At 32.2% G+C, this 15,846-nt stretch overlaps 1 protein-coding gene across 1 annotated transcript; it reads left to right on the forward strand.

The window, feature by feature from the left end:
• The first annotated feature begins 1,032 nt into the window (after positions 1–1,032).
• On the forward strand, positions 1,033–2,704 carry LOC145003980 (mediator of RNA polymerase II transcription subunit 11-like). The gene is made up of 4 exons (XM_078962887.1): positions 1,033–1,248; positions 1,880–1,975; positions 2,079–2,195; positions 2,322–2,704. The coding sequence occupies exons 2-4, from the start codon at positions 1,922–1,924 to the stop codon at positions 2,496–2,498; spliced, it is 348 nt and encodes a 115-aa protein (XP_078819013.1). The 5' UTR covers positions 1,033–1,248; positions 1,880–1,921; the 3' UTR covers positions 2,499–2,704.
• Positions 2,705–15,846: the final 13,142 nt, after the last annotated feature.

The following is a 15,846-nucleotide window of genomic DNA, read 5'->3' on the forward strand; positions in this document are numbered from 1 at the left end:
TTTTTTTTTTGTTTATAAGAGAAATGAAATTAACTTGTGATCAAAATACAAGGAAAATTGAAGATTTGATGTATGTGAGGATTTGATCCCACATTAAAAGTTGACTGAAAGAATTGATAGATGTGATGTATTTAAAATGGCAAAGGAACATAGAAATAAATGATCCTAAGATTCTACCAAAAAATGATATACTGATAAGTTTATAAATATTAAAAATACAATCTACATCTTAGTTGACTCGTGCATAAGTTATAACAAAAATTCAAACATCAGTTTGTATCTAATCTATTATTGGCGATATGTTGCAGCAACATATTACATATACCAACCCCATTATTCTAGTTTGTGTATAATGGACCATGTGGATACTTGAGAATAGACATGAATTGGAACATGAAAGTGCACATAGGAATCAGAATATGGAAATGTATTGAAGAAGCCTTTATTTTTGAGTTGCTTCCTCATTCTTTTCTTGAGTTCTTCTCTTTTGTTTTCATTTGGTTTTTAGGATTTTTAGGGTGTGACAGGTTTCTTGGTGCCCAAGGGCGAAAAAAAATTCTATTGTTTTTTACTTTACCTTTGTCTTTTATGGTTTAAAATAAACATGAACGTAAATGGGTTCTAACCAATTGACTGAATTCATATTTTGATGGAATTGTAGGATCGAATTGAATCCTGATTTCACGATCTCAAATGTGATCTTATGCTAAACTCAATCCTATTACAATATAAATCGCGTTTCATAGGTATGTTTGTAGGATCCTATATCTTAATCGAAATATTAACAACATTTCCAAGCAGATAACCAAATAAATCATTGTATATCTAAGGGGCAGGAGCCACCTATGTGGATGTTCCACTTAAATTTTTTCAAGAACAGTAAAATATTTCGAATTTTTTTTATATATAAGTACAACTCGAAAGTAAATTGGGCAGTTTTTTGGTATAAACTAAAAAAGCCTTTTAAAAGGTTTATTCACCTACATAGCCCAACTAAAAACAAGGCCAATGTCCAATAATATTGCCCAAGACAAGAGGTCACTAAGGTAACTGAGATTGAGGTGGGAGCTTCTGCCTTCTGGGAAGAAAGAAACAAAGCGCTCTTGTACTTCACCCAATCGCGATTCACGCAGGCTCTACCCACTCCCGTCTCCCAGTGTTTTTTCCGGCAGATTGGAGCGCCTCTGCCGGCTTCTGGTAGCTCCACACCTCCGGCGACTTCCCTCTCAACCTGCAAGAATGAAACAAGTAAGCATTGGTTATTTCAATTATTCGTCATTTTTCTAAAACTTGAAATTAGCAATTAGGCTTATTTTATTAGGGTTAGTATTTAGTTATTACTTTTTGTTGATTAGTACTTAGTTACTACTTCCCTCTCAGGTTTCAATAATGAAACAAGTAAACATTAAGCAACTTTAGGGTTTATTTCAATTGTTTGTCATTTTGATGAAAAAACTTGAAATTAGGAGTTAGGTTTATCTGATTAGTTATTACAGATTTCTATTTTATTTTGGGCAAGTTTATCTTAATCTAATTTTATCTAAAAACGCATGCTAAGGTGTGTATTCTAATACTGTTTAAAAATTGTTTATCAAAGTTTTTTTAACTTTATTTTTGTCCATGTCAGATAACCACTGAACCACGAGTCATTTAAATGCACTCATTCAAAGTCTAAGTAGTTAAAATTGTCCATTGTTTGTTAACCACTTTGGATTTAGGAATAGACAGTTACAGTTTAAAATCTGTCCAGAAGGTTGGTGATGACTGATGAGAGAGATGAAAATGCAGATTTGGAATGGAAAGACCTTTTCCTTGAGCAAAATTGCAATATCTTATCTTGTTTGGGTTGTTAACCAGACCTTGTTGTAAACTGTAACAGCATGCAAAAGCCTGAGTTTTGAATAGAATTAGAAATCATCATATGGATTCACAAACCCAAAATGCATCACTACAACGCCTCCAAACTGTCGAAAAGGTAATATATATATATATAATAACATCAATGAATAATAATACATTGATTGATTAAAATTTTGAAATGAAACGTAGTTTAACAAAAAGAATTGATTTGTTTTCAGAGGATTGTTAGAGTATTGGAACTTGCTGGTGGAGTGATGGAAGAATTCTCAAATCCTAGTGGACCAAGGAAGGAATTGGTCAACAATCACTGCAGTGAATTCATGCAATTAATCAAGGTTTTCTTTCACATTTCTTCTTATTTCTTTTTTCACTTAATACAGAAACTCAGTGAAATGATTGATGCGTGATGCCTCATTAAGTCTTTTAACCTTAATACAAAAAATTTCTCAAACATTATTCAGGATATACAAGTGACATTAAGGGAAGAAATCAAGAGTGCATGCGAATATCGTCCATTTGAGAAGTGTGATTACATTGCAAGAATATCAAATGAAATATGCTGCCAAAAAGTCCAATATGTCCTTCAAAAATTGGATGAAATGAGAGAAACAGTCGATGAATATCATCATGTAGCCTGATATGATATACTGCTCCTACTTTTTTTTTTTTTTTTTTTTTTAAATAATATAAAATGAGGGTAGAATGGTAATTTTACAAAGAGTCAAACCATTGATTGTCATCATTTCTCTCGTGCATCCAAAACAATGCTCATTGTTGCTTCACATTCATCCATTGCCATATTTTAGTGTTATACATGTTATGATCTCGAGTGAAAGTGGTATTACTATATTACTGTTCCTTGTAGATGGTGTACTTATCTAATAAAATATTAATTTTACGTGTAGATTCAAAATGTCACAAAACTTTGGATGAAATTAGATGAGATTCAAATATTTATCCAATAAAATTACAAAACGTATATTGAAAATTCTTGTAAATGTTAATTTTTGTAAGTGAAATATATTTTTAATACATATTAAAAATATTATAGCTTTTAAGATCTCAAGAGGGTAATACAATTATTTAGGCCTGATAATCGTGTCGTGTTTGGGTTGGCGTGTCGCGGGTTGGCGGGTCAAAATATGTCCACCCAAACACGATCCATTTAAATATACAGGTCATGGGTTGGCGGGTTTGGAACTTAAACTCATATATGACCCGTCAACCCATTTATTTATACGCGTTCCCAGTTTGGTGGGTTCGTGGGTCAGATTCCATAAATAAAATTGATAATTAAACTTGAATAAATTATTGATAATTGATGTAAACATATTCGAATTTTAGATATTTAATTCTTAAACATCCAAATGAACATTAAAAACATTCATAGAAACATGTTTAAACTAAACATTAATACAATCACAGATAATTCAAGTGCTAAAGTAATAGTCACAATTCTTATTTTCTTCTCCCAAAAAACAAAGTCAATTCTCCAACATCATTTCGATACTTGATTTCGATCATAAAGTCATAGAGGGGAGAGTGGGACACTGGAAGAGGGAGATATGCTTATATGCGATTTGATTTTGAGAAATACGAATCAAAATGTTAAAATAGTCAAATGGTTTATGAATTAATGATATATATTATATAATACTTATTAAATATTAATACTTGATACATAAATACATTTAAAAATAAAAAAATTCTTTTTATTAAAAATATAAAGTGGTTGACGGGTCAACCCATTTATTTTTTGAGAAACTCATATATGATCTGTTTAATAAATGGTTTGGCGGGTTGAAAAACTCAAGTCAAACCCATTTATATCGTGTCGTGTCGAAAATTATCAGCCTTACAATTATTAATACTTTTGATTTAAAAAATAAAACAAACGTTTAGTGGTATACCATAACATACATCATTGTAAATTGAAAATTAATATTAAGAGGCCATTGGGAAAAGTTGCAACAAATGTTAAAAAAATGTTTGAGTATATTGTAAAAAAAAAAAAAAAATCGTAACTTATCAATAAGCTTATTTGAAATAGCATTTTAAAAATCTTGTTTATATACACCAAATACATTCTGCTAATCATTGAAAAATATTGCCAAAAAATGTCTCAATCACTTTTGGTGGATTCTTAATCCCTTACATACAATAAGATTCATCTAAGCCGAAATTCATGCCTCTTAGACCAATTTGATTCCTTGGTGTTATTTTTGTTATCGTGAGCATAAAAATAATTACAAATATTCCCAATTAAACAATATGCCTAGCTTGTCTCAACTTATATTTTATCATATTCCCATCGGTTTTTTGACTGGGTTATGATTCTTTGGGCTCATCGTCATTATAAGATGATTATGAATGGCTTACAAAAGGTTAAAAAGTTTGTAGTAAAAAGACAAGGAATATAACAAAACTAAAATGCTATTGTTAATTGTGGACAAAACTGTAAAATTAGTCCTTGTGGTTTGCAAAAAACTTTGGATGGGATCCAAAAAGTTTTCGACTTCCATGGAAGATCTAAAATCAAGAATTTTCTTTGGTTTTAGTCCTTGAAAATTTGAAAAGACTATTTTGTCCTTATTATTTATTTTTTTCATTTTCTTTATTTGTATTAATTGTTTTATAATTAAAAAAAAAAAGAAATAGAAAAAAAAAATGGGCCTACAAACCCCATCCACCCTATATTTCTTTCTCGTGTTCTTTCCCTCTTCATCAAAAAGACATTGACTTTCAGATCATCTCCATGTCTATCACCCTGTCGAGAAGACCTAATGATCGCCACCCCTTCTTGTCGGTGAGTATTTTACCTCTCATCGCCTCCATTCCTCGTCCTTTATGAGCCAGTGGATTTACATATTAGAGCTTGAAACCTGCCTTAACCTTAATGAAGTCGACAACGTTGAATCTAGTAACAAATCGGAAATCTTGAAACGTTCTAACTTGTGGCGACATACTCATCTCTTTCCCTTAGCCGCCAGAATATTTTAGGGTTTCAATCCAGATTTTGATTTTGTGTCTTCTGCAAATTTCTAGGTTGGTTTAGAATTTTTATTTTGATTTTCTACAATTCTTATTCATCATTGTGTTTATCATTTTCTACGATTCGTGTTCATCACTGATTTTGTGTTTTCTGCCTACTTATGGAAGAAACCCACTAAGTCAATTTTTTTGGACATCACAGGTTTTCTTCAATGGTTTTTAAACATGGATTTTGCGAAATTTTATCATTTGGCTACTGTTGCTCGATTTGTGGTTATCAAGAGCTTGAAGAGTTTGTGTTGGGATGCACTTTGGTGTCTGCACTGTAATTTTTCGGATTATAATACACTTAATTAGGATGAATTTTGGTGTTCTAATTTTAAGTGTTTTAGGCGTAATTGCAAATAAATTTGATTTTTTTGTTGGCCTTTGCTTCTACAATAATTTTATACATTTCGATGAATGGTAAACTCATTGAAGAAGAAGGTTGTTGCAGATTCTGGGTTTTTTGTTCATATTTTGTGTGAGTTTTGATTTGCAGGTGATGTGTGATGAAGAAGAAGATGGGAAAGAGAGTCAAAAGAAAGGAGAGAAAATGGGGTACGGTGAAGAGGAGGTGGGTGAGATTTAGTTTTTATTTTTTGTTTTTAATTATTTAAATACCAAAACAAATCAAAAAAATAGAAAAAAGAAATGAAAAGGGTAAAATCGACTTTTCAAGTATATTATGGACCAAAAACACAGAAAAACATTGAATTTGGATCGTTCATTCAAGTTGAAAACTTTTTGGATCCCATCCAAAGTTTTCTGAAAACCACAGGGACTAATCTTACAGTTTTGTCTTAATTGTGTTATAAAAGTCGTTACAATATAACGAGTTTGATAATTCTTAATTGTGTTATATATGATTGAGTCAATATCTAATTGGATTAGACCTAACTTTTATCACACTCACTAAAACACATATCAAAGACCATCAAATTGTCTCAATCTAACCAAATCAACCACTTATACTTAAAAATGTGGTTCCTTCTTAATCTTATTGCTTACGGATATAGCATCCATATCCGGTAGTAATCAGCTATGCTTTTCTCAATACTACTGTACAACATTTATTGCGTAAATTACAAGTCATCCGATACAAGTAAGATTCTGTAACCTAAATCAAACAAATTAAAATATGTTACCTAAAGCAACCGAATGAAAATAAAATATAGTCAATTATTTTATCACATTAACATGAAAGTAAAATAATGCAAAGACGTGAGACTTTTCCCTTTGTTTTCTTTGGAAAGGGGAACAACTATGTCCTTGAGCAGCTACTTTATGGTATCAAATTCATTGCAATGTCGGATTATACATTTTATATTTTATATGTATAAGTAAGACGTATGACTATTAGCTATAAATACTTAAAAGTATTCATAATATTTAAAAGGTTTAAGAATCAGAATCTGTATCATTGATATCTTAAAATAATTCGTTTTAAAAACAAAATAACGATAATTAAAAAGGTTACGGAAATTATTCGAATAAAGCAGTGTTTATTTATACGTCATAGTTTTATGATTTATAGAGTTATATAATACAACATTTTAAAACACATATTGTTATATATAATAAAACATTGTTGTGTACGAATCAACTCCCAAAAAAATATTAACAAGACTTTCACTAAATTATGATGTATAAATTAACTTTTTTTTGCAATGTATGACTATAACAATACATTTTTTTATAATCATTTAATACATATATATTTTTATATACGACTAAAACCTATCGTATATAATTTTTTCTGGTCGAATATCCAAATGATTTTCAATAAAAAAAAAAGAGTTGATAGATATATAAACCCAGATAACCCCTATTATTTAGGGGTGAGCAAAAAACCGAACCGACTACAAAAAAACCGACAAAACCGCAATAAACCGCAACCGAAAAACCGAAACCGATGCAAAAACCAATGGTGCGGATTTAATTTTTGCAAAAACCGAAGGTCAACGGTGCGGTGCGGTTTCTATCCTAAAAACCGGTCCATCAAAACCGAACCGCACCGCAAGCGTGTATAGTAATAAATCAATCAATGTATATTATATACATTCTATTTAAAATAGTTATAAACGATAATATATTTATTATATGTTTATTTTGTGTTTGTATAAAAATATATGGGGTGCAAAAGAAATGTTCTATTGTTAGCCAAACGTACTAATCGATTACATGTAATAAGCTTGTAACAAATTAACTCAAAATCAACCAACCTTCAATCATTAATTAGTTTGTGAGAGTGGTCACAAGTTGTATTTTAAGCGACTTACAATTTTTGATTATCTAATTTTGTTTTGAACTGAAAATGAATGTATTAAAAAAAACAGCACAATACAAGCTTATATGCACATGGTTTTTAGTTCTTACAGTTTTAAAAAACCGCACAAAAAAACATAAAAAAAAATTGCACCAAATTCTTAACATGGTTTAAAAACCGAAACCGCACCGATACAAACCGAAACCGCATTTAAAAACCGAAAAACCGAACCATTGCAAAACCGCACCCAACGGTTTTAAGAATGCAAAAACCGCACCATGCGGTTTGCGGTTCGGTTTGATCTGAAAACCGCACCAAACCGCACCATGCTCACCCCTACTACTATTATAATGCCCATAGCTAAAATAAAAAATATAACACAAATAAAAAAATAATATAACTATTATCATAACTAATTCATAAGAGTAAACATGCTCGCAAGAGTAAACATGTAGTAGGGTTGAGCGTAATGCGGTTCGGTGTTGTTATTAACCAAAACTTCACCATTAATTGCAAATATGGTTAATCAATTTTCAAAATTACTTGGTGCGATTCGACGGTTATTTTTACGGTGCGATTTTTTATTTTTTGTGTTTCGGTTATTAATCACATAGATTTGGTATGGTTATTTTGTATGGTTTTTAATTATAGTTTAGAGTTCAAACATATTACTTGTAATAATAAAAAAATAATAAGATATAAAACAATTAACTTAAATCACAAACAATTAATATCTTAAAAACGTCAAATCACTAGTAATTAAAAATAAATATCTTAAAAATGTAAAATTTCACTTTTTCCAAAGTTAAACATAACAAAAAACCAATATTTTTGTCGTTTGGTATTTTATTATTCTTTCATCCATGAAACTTATCTTATTTTTAATATTTAATAAACTAATAATTAATAAAAAAAAAAATTATATAATATATATAGTGCGGTGCAGTTTTTTTGTTGTTTTTGCTCACCCCTAAATTGCAGAGTGTGTTCTGGCATTGATCATTAAAACTTTTTGAAACTTTTGGTTTGAGGTTTTAACTTGAAAAAAAAAAAAAAAAAAAAAAAAAAAAAAAAAAAAAAAAAACTCGAATTAAAAAACAAAAATTTGTTCGGTTCTACAAACCTAAAGATTTCATTTTAAACAAAAATATCATTAACTTTAAGCTATTTTAAATAATATTTAAGTAAAAACTACTATTTGGTGTTTAACAAAAGTAGTTTGTTGAAAGTTGGTAACCGGAGTTAAAAGCTGCGACTTTTATTTATAATATATAAATGTTTGACAAATATTGTTGAAAATATTGAAATGTATAAAATTATATAAAATGATACGTGTTTAAAATAAGGATCCCAATATTAATTAAGATTAAAGATAATTCTAAAAATTGATATATATATATATATATTAAACGCTACATGAATTTGTTTTTAAATTTGGATTTTTTTGTTTAAAAAGTTTGCTATCAAACATACCCTATATATTGAAACATGTTAATTGATACGTTTGGTTAAAGATAAAAACTAAAAGTTAAAAGGCACGCTATCAAATTTATTAGATAGCCATTAATAATTATTAATATAATTGTATACATGTTATTTTACAGATTAAAAGTCTTTCATCTATTTTTATCGAATACTAGTTAAATTAAGTTTGTCAAACGTGCCCATGATATCATAATACAAATTCATTGACGCATTTTAATATTTTATCAAAATACTTACAAGAGCATCAATGTAACTAAAAAGATTCGTTAAAGATCATATTTTTTGTTTTATGTCGGTGTCAACTAGATGGTAATGGGATAACAAGTATACCAGGATTGTATACCCCATATTAAAATTGAATACATGCCTCCATCCCCATCCTTGACGGGTAATAAAAAAAATGTACATGTCTCATCACCAACGAGAGATTAGTCGGTGTTATGTGTTGTTCTCTTTTTAAGGTCGCAGATTCAAGTTTTGTTGTGTACATATGTAGATTTAAGGAGTAGTTTAAGAGTATATTAGATTTGTCGTTTAAAAAAATCATTGCAACTTTTAAATAATAATCTAATACTATAAAAAAAAATAAAAAAAATTATAAAAAAAAAAAAAAAAAAACTAACTAACTAACTAACTAAACATCCTGCAATAAACTACAATGATAATTTTTTTTCTTTTTTTGTTAAATGTTCATGACAATTAATGTGAATTGTAACCAAATCAAAAATGAATATTTTAGCAGTTCGGTTAACCTAACCGAAAAATATCCAATTTGGTTAGCTTGAAAATCACTACGGTTTATGTACTTTAGGTTTGGATTTTTGGTTTCAGATATTTTGTAAACCCGTACAGCCCAATTTCAGCATGTTTCCAAGATTTCCACAATCCCTTTTAATGAATGTCATTTTTTGAATTAATTTTTTTTTTCTTGTTTGTTTAGTTTAATTTTAAAAATTTGTTGTTAATTTTAATTTTCTAAATTCAGGTGCATTTGTCCAATTTAGTTCATTCCTATGTATATGGTCTTCTTATAATTCTTTAATGCCTTCTTATGTATAGGGTCTTTTATAACTCTTTCGAGAAATCTTCAAATTTAGCAATAAAAAATAGAATAAATTACTGAAATCATTTATATGGTTGTGAAAAATTATTATCTTGGTCTCTAAGTTATTTATTTATTTATTTATTTTTGCACTCAAACCGTCCATAGGTTATGGTTTTGTTACGTCGTTCATCATTGTCATACATAAAAAGACTATATTGTCTTTATATATATATATATATATATATATATATATATATATATATATATATATATATATATTATATATATATATTTATATATATATATATATAGAGAGAGAGAGAGAGAAAGAAAGAAAGAGAGAGAGAGAGAGAGAGAGTTTGTGTGTGTGTGTAACATCCCGATGATGAGGTAATTTTCAATTTTAATCCTATGTATGAAGAAATATTGCATTTTGGCCACCGTGCATGAGAAGGATTGCAAAATGGCCCATAGTGGCATTTAGGTAATTTTGGTCGAGGCTTAGTACGTTGGGAGTGTTCTTCATATGCAAGGCGTGATGGGTTTTATACAAACAATCATATGTGTGCATGCAACCCTAGATTTGGATCTATGTTTTATTTATTAGATACACAACTTTATGAACACAAGAAGAATCCTAGCATACACCTAGGTATTTCGAAATCTATATAGTAGAAGGGATTACATACCTCTTGTTGTTATATTGTAATAATAACACAAACCTTCAATCTCTTTGTCTTGGAAAGCAAGTACCACAAGTGTAGTACCTCTAATGGCTCACAAACACCACAAGCAAATGGAGAGGCAAAAGAGAGAGAGGGGATAGGTAGGAAATCGACTCTAAGCCTTCTTGGGATCAAGTGGCCGATTTCCCTTAGCCAAGGGGTCTTTATATAGGGTAGAGATTAGGGTTTCAGTCCTTATCCTTATCTAGCTGCTTGCTCACCAAGCAATCCATAAGATAAGCCTAGAAGCCTTATCCTTGGACGAATTCTAGGGCCTTATCCCCTTGAATTCCTCCACCCCTTCCTTGGGGCAACCAATGCCCTAATTTGCAACTATCACATAATTGCAATTCAGCCCCTCCAGTTTAATTAATTACATTTGATCACAAAATTAATTCTTAATTAATTATTGATCAATATTAATTAAACAAATATGATTTCTCCTTTAATATATTATTCTTATAATATATTAATAAATCATAATAACCTCTTTCTCTATCATTTCTCCAATAAAGTTGCTTTGGTGAAGGCAACCCAAAAGGATCATGCACAATCGGGTCAAGTACTTACCAAATATAGTTACCGTCTTAGACACTAATCCAACAAGGCGTACATGCGAGAGATTTATACAGTGGGCGTACATCGTGTACGCAGGGCGTAGGTACGAGGCTTTCAAACCCTAAAATTTAGGGTTTGGACTTTATTTAAACATATTTTTGGCCCCTAGACCTTAACCCTCATGAGCCTCCACCTAAAAATTATCCCTCTAGCTAACCCTAAGTGTGAAGAGTGCACCTTGAGCTCATTTATGTGTTTTGGTGGTGTTCTTGAAGAAGAAGAAGAAGAAGAAGAAGGTGGTAGAAAGACATTGGAGCTTGGAAGGAGTTTGGATATGAGATTCTCACCTTGCTAGCAACCATCAAGATGTAAAAAAGCTCCTAGCTTGATCATCTTTTCTTATAGATCTAGACATTCCATCATTTAGGGCACTTTTGGTCCCAACCTTTGTGATTCTTGAGCAAGACATGCTCTTGATCAAATAAGTCGCCCTTTCAGACCCAATGAGGAGTCTTGAGTTATAAAAATGAGATATTGATACTTAGTTCTTCCATACATGCTCTAGAAGGTCTTTAGATGTTAAGAAGTTGGGATTGTTTGTATTAAGCACTTAATGGGCATGCAAAGTTATAAATTTGGAAACTTTATGACTCTCAGTGGTATTTTGGCCTTGGAGATACATTTGGACGTAGAAAGTCGACGTATTAAGTTCTTAAGTGGTTAAGAAGGAAACATGTGCATACATTGGGCATACCGAATGGTACGCTGCATGTACGCAGGATGAGCCTTGATGCCTCAGACCACGAGTACAGCCTAAGTTGACTCGGTGGATTTTGCTAATTTTGATTGGTTTTGACCAAGGGTATTTTGGGTATTTTGAGATGTTAATTAAGATTAGGTACTTGGTTTTGGTTAGGTGATCGTTGAGGCAATTTTTCGAAACAGGGATTTATTCAGCTTGCATTCCGACTGAGAGGTGAATTTTCCTCACTGTACTTACGGGTCGAAGGAACCAATGTCGACCCAGTAGATTATGTATCATGTTATAGGATGTTGCTATGTCGTAGTGATCTGTTAAGATCTGCATGTTTATCTATTTGCTTGTATATGTTTATATGGTATATGTTTATCTGTTTCGTCTGATAAAGTTGATTCCAAGGATTATAAAAAAACTCAAACGGATTAATTTTTCGAGTTACGTAACTACGGGAAATCACGTTTAAAGTCGCGCGTCTAAATAGCCCGTAACGCTTGATTTTTTTAATTTTGAAAATATTTTTGCTTAAAATATTTTGAGTATGAAATTAAATATCAATTCATAGTGTGAGTCCATAAATGCTCTCATAATTTCCGTCGAAGGTGTGCAAGTGCCTCAACGGATCAATTCGGTTTTTGGCGATTAAAGAAAACAGTGTTTACTGTCCGTTTTCTTAAAATTGGCATATCTTTTGCATGCGAACTCTGTTTTGGATGTTCTTTATAGTTTTGGAAACAATGGAACATGTAATAAGGTTTTAATTTGTATTTTTCTCATAACTGCTTAATTCGAATTTTTAGATTTTCAGATGCATTAACAAGAGTTGCAGTTTGAGCTGTTTGATTCGTTTGACAGTTTACACATTTGAAAGTAATGTAGTATTTGATATCTTATAATATTTGAAGTGACTCATTTATTTCATGTTTGATGCACTAAAACTTATTGAGTTAAATTGCAAAAGATTTATTGTAATTTAGTCGTTCGTAGTTTATGTCCTAAATTTTGGGATGTCACACCAAGGTACGTGTAAACACCGGGAGGTGCCTTTAGTGGAGGTGCTTCCTCCACCGGTCAGTACAGATCGTGCCCTGACTCTTGTTGGCCCTCATGTTGCCTCTATGCAAGGATCTGACTCCTATGCCCACCAGGTGTTGATTGACGCACTTGTTGGGGGAGCTTCTCTTGACGACCCCTTGCCTTCCGATCATGAGTATGAGCCTTCGATTAAGTTAGCGATAAAGGGGATTCATTCAGCTTCTAAGCAACAATTTTGCTGGTTGGACTCCCCACTTACGGAGAATGTTGGTGCTGGTTCTTCTAGCTGGCACCTCCGTAAGAGGAGCAACGTGTATTTTCTATTAGGGGAGTCCGACATTGATGTAGATGTTCTTGATGATGACCTGTCGAAATTGTTGGAGGGAACAAATGAAGAGGCGGCAGAATAGCTTCATGAACCCGAGAAGGAGCCTAAAGACGTCTCTACCCCCGGGGAGGGAATTCGTGAGCTAGATTTGGATGATGTTTCCCAAGCTTTTTGTGCCCTAGCTTCGCTTTTGGAAAAGGAGGACTCTATTGCAGGCGACTCCTCTTTTTCATTCGACGACCCCAGGTGTTTATGTACTAGAATGGGGCCTTACACGAGAGTCCCTCTTGACACAACACCCGGTTGCATATGAATGCGTTCGTCATGCGTTTTCCCCCTGCTATGATTGAAGCTACGGTACTCAGCAACTCAGGTTGCTCCTTATATGATTGTTGCTGCTCGACGCTTGCGTTAGATGAGTTTGGACTCCGGTGAGTGGACCCATTTTATTTTATATTATTATTAATAAATATAGAGCTAATAATTAAAATATAAAACAGAAAGGGCAAAAATATATGTTTATGTTGGTCATGAATGAACAACGCAATAAAATAAATTTATAAGGACGATCTGAGTGCAATAAAAAAAATAATTAAAAATCAAACGTGTAATTTTTCACGAACCACAAGGACGATTTTAATAATTTGGTCTAAAAACTATTTTAAATTTTCTCTTATTTTTGCTGGTATGCGTCAACTTCATAGTTCATTACCAAGTTCTTTTTAAATGCAATCCAGTAGCCTTCGAAATTTGATCAACAATATAAATTTTTGGGATTTTCTAACATTCCAGTAGCCTATTTCTTTTTTACTAACTTCTTACCAAGTTCTGTTTTAAATACATTCCATAGCCTACCTTCGAAATATAACAAATTGTTTTTAATTAATAAAGGGTAAATTACACGAATCGTCCCTCGTCCAGGTGCCAAAAAGCACGTTTAGTCCCTATTTTCAAAAATTAACTCGAACCGTCCCTGTATAATAATTTTTTCACTCGGATCGTCCCTGTGGACATAAAATGACATTTTTACCCTTAATAATTTCTTTTTTAATTTTTCATATGTATTTATCATTTTTAGATTTAGAAAAAAAAAAGAAAAAAAAAACAAAATACCCTACCAATCAACCCACCTGTCCCGGCTCCCCCTTCCCCTTCGTTTTTCCCCCTTTTCTTTCTACATCATTGAAATTAGGTCTCCAGATGAAGACCACCATCCACCACTCCATCTCTGCTTCTCCGTTCGCCGCCTGTCCACCACCGTCTAAGATCTGCACACCATTCACGAAGTCGCCGACAACCATGAAGTTGTCGGAAACCACAACCACACATCTCTTCTATTGCTTTCTCTACCACCATTGTAGCAACCATCACCACCTACATCTGTGTTCGAAACCACCACCTCCATCTGCACACAACCATCACCGTCTTCTCCCTCACCCTCGCCTGGCAAAAACAGAAGAATGGATCTACTACTTTTTTGTTCGCCTCTATCTCCATTTGAAACCCTACAGCGGAGGTACATTCCGTCGGAGTAATATGAGAGGGTTCCGTGTTGAATCAAACTCGGCAAAGTTTCAACCTTAAAGAAATCGAGTCTGCCATTACTCACATCTTTGGAAAAAATCAAATCTAACACCACCTGGAGTGTAGATCTGCGAACAGGTGGTGATGGTTGGTGTTTCCGCCTCTCTTCCTTCGGCTGGTGTTTCTACAAGGCTTGGTGGTCGACGGTGGTGGCTTAAGGAACCTTGGGAAGAAGGGGGATAAGGGTTTATCAACGATGTTTTTGAAAGAAAAAAAAGTGGTAGTCAACTGTGGTGTGTGGTGGTCCGGTGGTGGTCAATGGTGGTGCTCAGTTGTCCGGTGGTGGTGATGATTTTGCTTTAGGGGAAAGTGGGTTTAGAAGGGAAGGGGTTAGATAAGGTGGGAGGGATGAAGTTTTTATTTTATTTTGTATATTGTTATTAATTGTAAGAAAAATAAAATAAATCAAAAATTAAATAAAAATGGCAAAATAGTCATTTCATGTCTCGTAAGGGATGAAATGTGTAAATTTAAACTAACGAGGGATGACATGTGCAACTTTTAACCAAATGAAGGACGATCCGAGTTAATTTTTGAAAATAGGAACTGAACGTGCTTTTTAGCACATGGACGAGGAACGATTCGTGGAATTTACCCATTAATAAATTTATATAGTTTCAACTATTGCAAAATGCAAACATATTGTATAGTGGATAATATAAATTTATCTAGGAAAAAAAAAAACAATTGTGGCATCACATCAAAGTGTACTGTAGGGCCCCACTAGACTCCAATCAAAGTAATGCATGAATTTGTCCAATAAATTTGCTCTGTTTTGTTGCATGAAATCTGCTAAAAGAGTACCTGCGTAGCACTGGATAGACGCCCTTGGGGCCTAGATGTCCATCTTGTTTTCCTTTCACTCTTGATGACACAAATCGACAAATGATTTCATTTATGATCAATTGCACCACAAAAGAGATAGGAGTGGATGGATCTCTATATTTGTAAATACGATAATTGAACCTCCATAGCTATTAACAAACGAATTTACCAAAAAAAATAACAAAATATGTTTGAAACTCACGTTAACTATATCATCATGACTAGTATACATATTTTTTTCGTATGAAATTAGAATCCATGAAATAATAATGAAGTCAAAACAACTATTGAGTAGCTATTAAAACAAAAGTTGTGTTATAAATACCCATTATTTATATTTATCCC

Source organism: Lactuca saligna, chromosome 7 (genome assembly GCF_052625555.1).
Source record: "Lactuca saligna cultivar CGN05327 chromosome 7, ASM5262555v1, whole genome shotgun sequence".
Taxonomy (NCBI): Eukaryota; Viridiplantae; Streptophyta; class Magnoliopsida; order Asterales; family Asteraceae; genus Lactuca; species Lactuca saligna.

Excerpts from the sequence above, each read along its gene's own strand:
- LOC145003980 (XM_078962887.1), top strand. The coding sequence starts at position 1,922 with ATGGATTCACAAACCCAAAATGCATCACTACAACGCCTCCAAACTGTC. Across the intron at positions 1,976-2,078 it reads GCCTCCAAACTGTCGAAAAG|AGGATTGTTAGAGTATTGGA; the intron begins GTAATATATATA and ends ATTTGTTTTCAG. Across the intron at positions 2,196-2,321 it reads AATTCATGCAATTAATCAAG|GATATACAAGTGACATTAAG; the intron begins GTTTTCTTTCAC and ends AACATTATTCAG.